This window comes from Neophocaena asiaeorientalis, unplaced genomic scaffold (genome assembly GCF_003031525.2).
Source record: "Neophocaena asiaeorientalis asiaeorientalis breed wild unplaced genomic scaffold, Neophocaena_asiaeorientalis_V1.1 scaffold134, whole genome shotgun sequence".
Taxonomy (NCBI): domain Eukaryota; kingdom Metazoa; phylum Chordata; class Mammalia; order Artiodactyla; family Phocoenidae; genus Neophocaena; species Neophocaena asiaeorientalis.
This window is the reverse complement of record NW_020185339.1, coordinates 26,011,264-26,020,861: the sequence shown is the minus strand read 5'-3', so window position 1 is coordinate 26,020,861 and position 9,598 is coordinate 26,011,264. Positions and strand designations below refer to the sequence as shown.

Sequence of the window (9,598 nt, the reverse complement as noted above, 5' to 3'; positions counted from 1 at the left end):
CCTGCGGCTGACACTCCCGGAGCTCATCCAATGCCCCTTCCTCGAACCTGACTTCAGCACAAGACTCCCACCCCAAACTGCTCCCGCCGTGCCAGCTGCGCCTCGGACGACACTGCCTTCCTGAGTGCCAGCTCCCCTCCCCCAGAGTCGCTACCGTGCCAGTCTCCCCCAAGTGCCAAGTGCCTCTTCGGCAATAACTGCGCGTCTGGTCGGTAACTGTTCTCAGAGTCATTAAATACCCCCACCAGTGGCAAACTGCCCCTTCTCCCCTTCAGCGCCACACTTAGTGCCCTTCGGATCTCCGAGGGCCGCCCCACTCCTCCCTCGCGGGCCCCTTCCGGGCACTGAGTGCCCTCGATCGGCGGAGAAGGGGGTGGGGGGGGGCGGGAGTTGGGCCACGTCAAGAGTTTGCCCTCGCCGAGCCGGGCCGAGTCGGGGACCCTGGCCCCGGGACAGCGCCAGCGGCGGCGACTCCCGGAAACCGCCCCCTTCCCCGCGCCCCGCCCGCCGCCCGGCCGCCCGGCGGGCCGGCCCAGCCGGCTCTGTCAGCGCCGCTCACAAGGGGAGTGCCGGGGGAGCGGGAGAGGCGCCCGGCCCGGCCCCTTCCCCTCCCGGCGGCGGTGGCTGAGCCAGGGCGGGGCGCGCTTTTCTAAGAATCTGTTGTACCGGGTGGGGGGCGCACTGGGGTGCCGCAGGAGTGGGGCGCCAGTTTGGAAGAATAAAGAGCAGGAAGGGGTGCCAGAGTAGGCGAGGGAAGGGAAGGCAGGCGCGGAGGAGGGGCCGGGGTGGCTGCCGGGGACTGAAGGGGGCAGGGTTGGGAAGGAGGGCCTGGTTGGCGGATGGGGGGCCGCGGGGTGGCAGGGCCGACTCGGGGGACTCGTAGCAGGGATGAAGAGGGAATGCATTGCTCTTTCCAGTCCAGCCTGAGCTCCCTGTTCTTGCCCCCAACCCCAAATACCCCATTTCTGACTCCAGCCATCCCCCACAAAAAGAAAAAAGGGGTGACAGACTTCTGAATCAGAACCTGGCCAGTGGCAAAAAAAAGTCAATTAAATGCAAAGTGGGGAGTACCCCCAAAACAAGGGGAGAAGAGAGCCCTGATTAGACAACTCTAGGCTGTCAGTCCCCCCCACCCTTCCCCCTCCGAAATCTGAAAGGTCCCAATTAAGTCAGGCCTGCCTGGTTGGTAATTAGAACCAGAAGTGGCCAGGCCACAGGGAGGGGGGTTGGGAGTGGGGCACAGGAGGAGTGGGGGGAGGGCTCCAGGAAGTCATGAGTTCTCAATAGTCCCCTTTTCTCTCCACCAGATGCACCCCACTCCTCATCACCCCATCTGTGTGTGCTTCCCAGGCATTGCAGGGAGAGGGGGCCTTAGAAGGGACCAGGCGTTGGGGTGTCAGGCCCACCCTAACCTCCAACCCCGACCCCCCATTCTAGGCAGTCTTAGCCTTGAGGAGAAGGTAAGAGGATGGGGGAATCTAGTGCCCCCTCTTTTCCCCAAAGTACCCCCAGCCCTTATTGCAGCAATTAGACCCATTAGCCTTCTAGCATTTCATGGGAACCAGATGTTCTCCACCAGCCTGGTGGGAGTATGAGGGGGGGCTGCTGCCTGACTCACCCCCTTCCCTGTGATCCCCACCACCAAGGCGCACCCCTCCCAGCTAGAGCCCCACAAAGTCATGGCCCCAGAGGCAAGAAGAAGTGTACCCCTCCCCCACTAATGAAGCCCTTCGCACTGAATCTGGTGTGGTCACCCCTCAGAGCCTCTACCACCCTGGCGAGGATGAATTTGGCCAACAAGAGGCTGTGCGGGGAGGAACAGCTAACCCCTTCATCCCTCCTTTCCTCCCCTCCTGCCACCTTCTGGAAGGGGCTTGAGGATAACTGGCTCTGAATTCCTCAAGCTAAATTCTCCTTTTCTTCCAGAACCTTCCCTCAAAAAACTGAAGTTGGGGCATTTCAAAGCAAAGGAGGCCCCACCCCAAGGGTAAGTCCTAACTTAGGAGTCCCACCTGAAGGGCAATAGGAGGGGTCTCTGGAGGAGGGGGCAGCAGTGGAGCGAAGGAATAGGGAGGTGTGAATGAGGGACGGGCCCCAAAGCAGGAGTGCTGGGCAGGATGGGGGCTGGGACCGGGGAGGGGGCCAGGAGAGGGGGGTGCAGCCTGGGCCCCAGCGGCGGCGGCTTGCCCAGCTCCCCCCGCCAGAGAGGTTTCCTGTTGCAATCAAAGCCCCGTTTGTGTCGGCCTGGAGCTGGAGCCCGAGCCTGAGCAGGAGAGACCAGGGAGGGGAGGGGAAGGAGGCAGTCGGCTGGTTTTTTTCCTGGAGGAGGCCTCGCTGCCGCCGGCTCACCACCGGTACCGCCTGCTTAACAAGGCCCTTTGCCTCTCCCGGAGTCTGGGTTCTCTCTGTGTCTGCGCCTTTCAGCCTGTGTTATTTCCCTCTCATCTCGTCTAGGTCCCTGAGTCTCTCTTTTTCAGTTTAAGTGGGACTCTTCTTCTTCCTGTGCCAGCCTGCTCTCAGCTTCTCCATGTGACTTAGTATGGTGCCTGGAGACACTGTCACCAAGTTCAGAGGACAAGCAGAGCTAGGTCCTCAGGACACCAGCTATCTCCTCAAGAGGGGGAGGAGGGCAAGGCTTCCCTTCCCTCCCATCACACTCTGTTCCCTGCAGTCTCGATAAAACAAACGTACAACTCACCAGTGTTCAAAAACATGGAGATACACGAGGACACAGATAGCAGGGTTTTATGCATGTGTGTGAGCAAGCACACCCAAACCTGTGTACACACACACGCACAGAGACACACACACATACCCCTCCACTTTCGCACGCACACAGGCCTGTGCTGCCCCGGCGGCCGCAGGTGCTCCCCTTCCCACTACCCTCCTCCACCATGAGGTTCTGAGACGCCTGCCTTAACCACTCAGGCCCCTAGAGCACCCCAACAGATGGAGCAAGGCTGCCCTTCTCAACACGGATGTCTCCAAGGTGCTAGGGACCCAGCAGCAGGGTTCAGGAGCCAGCCCCAGGGAGAAGTTCCAGACTCCTTCAGGGACCACCCCCACTCCCTCCCACAGATCAGGGGAGAGAGGCTGAAGAGAGAGACCCAGACTCCAGGTGAGTGTGGCTTTGGCATCAGACTTAGGCCTCCAATCCCCCTCCATTAGATGTCCCAGCCAAAAAGGGACAGCAGGGCAGAGAAGTGAGAGAATACGCTTTCCCCCTTCAGCCACTGTCCCACTGCGGGAGGTCTCCCAGACTCCAGGATCCCCTCCTCTCCCCACTGGTGCCTCTCATTCACAACTAGGTGATGTGTGCCCCACTCCCATGCAAGCTGTCTGGACCCAGGCCTTCCCCTCCTCCCCACTCCACTGCCCCCTCTCTGCCCAGGCCTGTCCCCCAGCTGCCAGCCGCACCCTCCCCAGCTACCTGCCCTGGTTCTGGCTCCTCCCTGGGATTTCTTCTTTCAGCCCCTCCTCCTGCAGGGAGACCTTTGGGGATACAGCCTAGTCTGACCGCTTCCCCTACCTTGACCTCACTTTGAACCCTGACCTTGGTCTCAGTGTGTCCAGGGCACAGGGGCACATGGAGAACTTCACTGGGGACTGGCTGCTGGCTCTCGGCATTCTCCCCGCCACCACTCTCTCTACTCTGCCTCCTCACTCACGCTCCCTTAGCTGCCTCAGGAACTCTGGAAAATCAAGTCCCAAGATATTGAGTTGTACTGCCCTCTGCAAGAAGTACATTCATGTGGGGAGGGTGGTTCCCTCCCACCCCGCAGACCCTGGGACAGATTCTTGGGGTGCAAATGAGGTAGGGGAAGCCCAGCTGAGGTTTCCAGAAAGGGGGGCTTTGTGCTGTCTCGTCACCTGCATGCCACCCAAATAACCCCTGTTGGACTACCGACAGGCCACCGGCCGGCCTCACCAAACCCCAGACACATCGTCAGCAGCCCTATGAAATACTGCCTCACTCTTCACACTGACTCTTTGTTGCAACCCTGGAATTCTGTATGTGAGCAGCGTCTCAGGGCCATGCTGTGCACATACAACTGCATATGGCCTCTCACACACGCACACACCTTCTCCAGATGAGCAAGCTCTTTCCAGCAGAGCTGCCAGCCAGGCCTAGTCACCCCTTCACACACACACACACCCCTCTGAGTGCTCCTAAAGGCGGGCCCCTTCTCTCCACCTCTCTCTCTCTCTCTCTCTCTCAGCTTATGGAGCTATAAAGGATGTCTTTATCTTTTGGTCTTTTCCTTTCCCTCTCTCTTTCTCTCTCTCTGGAACTGCCCCTCTCTCTATCACCTCCCCTTCTATCCAGGTGGAGGCTTCTCTGTACCAGCTCCCACACTGAGGCCAGCATCCCAGCCTTCCAGCTCATGGGCACCCATGCCTGTAATGGCCTAGCGAGGAGGAACAGCTACCAAGTGGAAGGAGAGGGGATCCAGAGGGATGAAGAGAGGCCTAAGGCTTGCTGCTGTCTGCACTCAAAGGCTTCACCCAAAGAGGGCAGGCCTGAGGGACAAGTAGGGATCTGCACAGCATGTGGGTACCGTGCCAGACCTAGAGAGAGGGGAGGAGTCCACAACCCACATGGCTGGAGGAGAGGATGCTTCTGGAACACCCCCTGCACCTCCCCGGATTACTTATGGTACAAGAGCTACCTTCTTTGCGGCTGTTTCCACCCTCCCCAGAACCAAGAGGGAAGTTTCCTGACCCTACACATCTTTGGGCACCTGGCACTAGGTTCCATCCCTCTTTCTGCAGGCTCCCCCTAATTCAGAACAGTTTTACCTCTTGATCACAGAGTTGGGGTATTGGCCTCCCAGACGCCTCCACTTCGCAGCCTGGCTCCCCACACCCCGCACTGCAGGCAGGCAGCAGCCTCAGACTTCACCAGACCCACCCTTGGCTGCCCATACAAAGGGGTTCTCCCTTCTAGTTGAGTCATTCAGGAGGCAACTGCAGAGCCCCAAATTTTAGGCGTGCTACTTTCCCATTCTAGTTACACAGGAGGACTCTCATTTGCAAGCATGTCCATTGGCTCCACATCCAAACCCCCTCGTGGCTACCCCTGTCACCTCCTCCATTAGATCAAACCCCCAGCCCTGCCTGTCTTCCTAACTGGGACACCAATTTTCTCTATCATCCACCCACGAAATGCCCTCCTGTTTCCACTTGCCCTCATCCCCCAAGATCCCTGAGACTCACACAGAGAGGCCATCTCCTTGGGGAGGTCAGGCTGGCCCAAGCCCCGGAAGCTAGGACTCAGCATCTCGAAAGGTGGAGACCCCCTGAGTGCCCCTGGGAAGGCGAAGGGGAAGCCAGCCCCTGGGTAGCCAGAGCCAGGCCCCAGGGCACCAGGCGTAAAGAGTCGCTCCTTATTGGTGGCCATGGCGGCTGCAGTGTGGGAGGCTGAATCCCCTGGGGTCTGCAGTGGGCGGGGGACTTCTTCAGCCACAGCCCCCGCCCATGCCCACTGCCCTGGCCTGGGAGGCTCCGTGCCCGCCCTGCTTGGCCTGCTCACTGGGTCTCCAAGACTCCTAAGGAGAAAGAAAGGAAAAGGAGGGATGAGAGAATGATCCCTCTGAGGTTCCAAGCCCCACGGCCCTCTCCCAGCTGGAGTCTTTTCCCTCCTTGCTGCCCTCTGCCACACGGTAGGGGAGGCAGGGCAGGTGCTGACGCAGGCTCAGAGAAACTCTCCTGGAAGGGTAAATTGAGTTTCCAAGGTGAATCATGGTCTTCAAACTCCTGGCAGAGAGGACTCCTAGGCTAAGAAATGACCATTACACACCACCATGGGCTGGACACTAGATTTAACCCTCACATCAATCCTGTGAAGTAGGAGTTAAGATTCCCATTTCACAGATGAGGAAACTGAGGTTTAGGGACTAGTTTAAGGTCACATGGCTGTAAAGAGTAGAGCCAAGTCTCAAACTCTCTACCATCCTGGAGAAAGCAAACATGTCTGTTTTAACATTTTTGTTAAAAAATGTTACACCTCTCTGGAACACAGACTCTGGAGCCAGACTACCTGAGTTGATCCCCACCACTTGCCAGCTGCAGGACCTTGGATGTATTAGTGTTACTTAATCTCTCTGGGCCTCAGTTGCCTCCTTGGTCAATTGGGAATTATAATGAGCCTCAATTCATAAGGTTATAAGGAGGCTTAAATAATTTACCATATGTAAAGTGTCTAGAATAATATAGGGCACATACTAAATGCTATATAAATGTCTCCGGTTCTTTCTCTTTGTACCTTCTCTTCCTCCAGACCTCTCTTTTAATTTGCATTTCCTTTCTTTCCACCTTCCTCCATACTCCCTCTCCCGGTTTCCCCTCCCAATTCTGTCTCTGTCTCCAGTTATCCCTCCCTCCCTAACCTCTCCTCAAATCCACAGAGGTTAATGGAAGCCCCGCTGTGTCCCAGGTATGATGCTAAGAAGCTCCTCTCCCTGTCCTTAGTTTACTTTGCTTCTCCATCTCTTCTCTCTCTTTCCTGAGCCCTCTGCTTATAGGAAGCCTTCCCTACATCCTCCCCTCCCTCAAATGTAACCTGACCTCAGAGGTTTTTAACCTGAGCCCAAGGGAGGGGGAGGGGAAGGAGGGAAAGAGGAAGTGGGAATCCTAGGGCCGTGGGCTGGGCAGGTGGCTCCTCTCCTGATGCTCTGACAAGGGAAAGGTAGGCTTTCCCAGGAGCCTCAGAACTACCCACCTGTCTAGGGAGTTAGGGGCTGGGGAAGGAGAGTCACCGCAGCCTGGAGGCCTCCTCTACCAGCCAGAACCATAATGGACTAGATGAAGAAGGACAGAGAAGGGCCGAGAGAGAGTGAAACACAGAGCCCTTGGGGCGGGCAGGCCCAGAAGTAGGTGACGGGTATTTTGCACCTCTTTCCATCAGTCTTTGCTTCTAAGATCAATATCGCTCCGTCTTTGTACCTCTGCTTTTTTTCTTCCTTCCTTTTCTATCTCTCATCTGCCTTGGCCTTCAAGCTCCTGAGGGTAAACTGTATGGAGGTTACAGGAACTCAGACCCCAAGCCACCACCCTTCACTCAGTCCCAATGCATAAAGCAGCCACTGTCCCTCACTAGCCACCACCCAGATCCCCAGCACCCTGACTCTTCAGCCCAGTGTCTCCCCAAGCCCTAAAAGTCTGAGCTATGAGCCCCCAGGGTCCACCTCCTTTACCTTCCCCTATTCCCTGAAGTCCTTGTCCCAGGTTAAGCCCAGGTAGAACCAGGAGTCCGGGCCCCTGAGGCCCCTGGGCCATAGCTCAACAGGCTGGGCCACATTCCAGGTGGATTAACCCCTCCAATGCTAAGGATGAGAAGCTACTGGAGGTCCCCCCCACCCCATCTTCCCCAGACTGGCTTAGACTGAGAACTCGGCTCTGGGCTCCAGCACTCACTATCTTTGCTTCTCACCTGCGGGTGGGAAACAGAGACCTGGGGGTGGGGCAGGAGGACTTCGAGGGTCCCAGAGAGGGATGCTCAGGCTCCTGGTCCTTACGGAGGAATGAAGCTGTGAGTGAGGCAAGCTCTCCCTGGCCTTCCTCTTATTTTGCCTCAGAGAAGGAACCTGAGAGTTGAGTGAAGAGAGGAAGGGGACAGAGGTGCATTCCCACTTCCGAGCCTTGGTTTTCTGCCTTGGCTGGGAAGGGAAGGGGAGGGTCCTAAGTCCTGGGTAGAGGAAGGGACCAAGGAATTGAAGACAGTGGTACACAGCGTAAAAGGAAATCCTAAACTAGGGACCCAGAGGTCTTGGTACTTTGGGGGACCTGAGGAAGGGAGAATGTACTTCTTTCCTCCCAAGATGCCACCTCAGACTGAGGGGGGCTGACCAGAGGAAAGGGGCCCTTGAGAAGTTGCTTCTCTTTGAGCTGAGGTGGAGTTGAGGGGAGGGCATGGATGACGGGGCTGCTGGATGGAGGTGGTGGGGGTGGGGGGCGTCTCTCTGCCGTCCTGCCCACCCCAGAGCCTGGAACAAAGCTGCCCTTGTCGGCTGCACTCCACCCGCTGCCCCCCTCCCCTCTGTATAAACACGACCACCTTTTTCCATGACCCCATCCCCAGCCTGGGCAGAGAACCCCGGGCATCCTCTGCTCTAGCCTGGGCCCCCAGCCTGCTCCCCAGGAGGCAACAGTGGGCTGGGTTTCCCTGGCCTCGTGCCACCCTTGGGGGAGTCCAGACCCTTGAGTCTCCACCTCCCATTGCCAGGTGCCTTCCCTCTACCTCACTGGCCCCAGGGAGGGGCAGTACCCAGGAGGCAGGCAGGCAAGGCCGGTGGAATGTGTGTGGGCATCAGAGGGCATGGGTAGGGTGGGGCAGAGGGGGGAACTGGAGGTGCCAGTTGGGTGGCTTTCTGAGCCAGGGGGTGGGGGTGTGCCGGGACGGGGGTGTGTGCCCTGTGCTGCCTATTAGGCTCTAAGCCACAGCGTGTGTGTACATGTGTGTGTGAGTGTGTGTTTCCCTATTTGGGATACCCAAGCTCCAGGCACCCTTCACACACTGCCTCCTGCCCCCTTCCCTGTCCTCTGTTTCCTCGCCTCCAGGATATGGGACACTGCCTGTGGTCCTCAACCCCCAGTCAGCATCTGAGGAGTGATGGTAAGGGGTAAGGGCAGAAGCCTCAGACCTGAGGACTCGGACGGTAGCTGCCCTGGATGTGGGCCCTGAAGGGGCACAGTCATCTCAGGTTCTTGCCCTACGGGCCCCTCCTCGGGCTCCCTCACCCACCACCCCACCTCACCCCCTGCCCAACCCTGCATACTCTTACTCTCTGGCCACCTGCAGAGCTTCCCTCCTACAGACTGGGTCAGGTTGAGGGAACTGGGCTGTAAGTGCTAGAGACAGTGAGACAGCGTCAGTGAGGCTCCAGGGCTGGAACTCCCAGGTCCCTGCCCCAGTCTCCCTGTTCTTCCTTTGTACCATTCGGGCTCCCCTCAAGAATACTCCAGAGGAGCCCCCGACCTTGGCTGGAGGGAGCCCGGACTCACACCCAAGGTTGCGGATATGAGAGGGAATCCTGCACTGCGGTTGAAGGCAACTTCACAGACCCCTATATCCTATCCATTTGTCTCTCCAAACTGCTGGACCCAGACGGCCAGAATCACTTGCCTCTGGACCTTTTCCTCACCCTTCTGTTGTCCAAGCTGTGCCATTCCACTAGGGAAGGATCAGCGTGGACCAAAAATCCTCCCCTCAGATTCCCCAGGGAAAGCCTCAGGGGAGGCGGATGGTGGACCTTTCCCGCAGGAGGGGACCCTATCTGCCCTCACACTCCAGGCACAAACATAGGATAGAAGGCCCCTGGCTGAAGACTCTTCCCTCAAAGCTCTCCCCGACTACTCACCGCAGTGAAGGGTGGATAAAGCCCAGCCCAGCCCAGCCTGTCTAAAATCTTCCCCATTCCGTTCCCACATCAGGGCTGACCCCCAAGTCGGGGCAGGAAGCCCCCCTCCACCCCTGCGGATAGCCGGACCAGTGCGGGGAGGAACTGAGCCGGCGTGGCTCCCGGCGCCCCCGCCCCCGGCCCACCTCGCCGGAGGACCCGGGCGTCCGCGGCGGCCGAGCCTGCTTCCCCGCCTGCCA

At 58.3% G+C, this 9,598-nt stretch overlaps 1 protein-coding gene and 1 long non-coding RNA gene across 7 annotated transcripts in view; one reads left to right on the top strand and one right to left on the bottom strand.

Moving 5' to 3' along the window:
- RARG (retinoic acid receptor gamma) overlaps positions 1-5,926 on the bottom strand; it is a 16,054-nt gene extending 10,128 nt beyond the window's left edge. Inside the window, exon 1 of the mRNA XM_024736658.1 lies at positions 5,218-5,926. Within this exon, the coding sequence (XP_024592426.1) occupies positions 5,218-5,401 (184 nt within the window). The 5' untranslated portion in view covers positions 5,402-5,926. The remainder of the gene's footprint in view (positions 1-5,217) is intronic.
- The window catches only part of LOC112394107 (uncharacterized), a 32,546-nt gene that overhangs the window by 11,159 nt on the left and 11,789 nt on the right, over positions 1-9,598 (top strand). For 4 of the 6 annotated variants that reach the window (XR_003002092.1, XR_003002091.1, XR_003002090.1 and 1 more), the window contains exons 5-6: positions 1,927-1,987; positions 8,560-8,702. This is a non-coding gene — a long non-coding RNA (uncharacterized LOC112394107). Of the gene's footprint in view, positions 1-1,307; positions 1,461-1,926; positions 1,988-8,559; positions 8,703-9,598 lie in introns of all 6 variants that reach the window. The other 2 variants (XR_003002094.1, XR_003002095.1) reach the window with 2 other exon arrangements.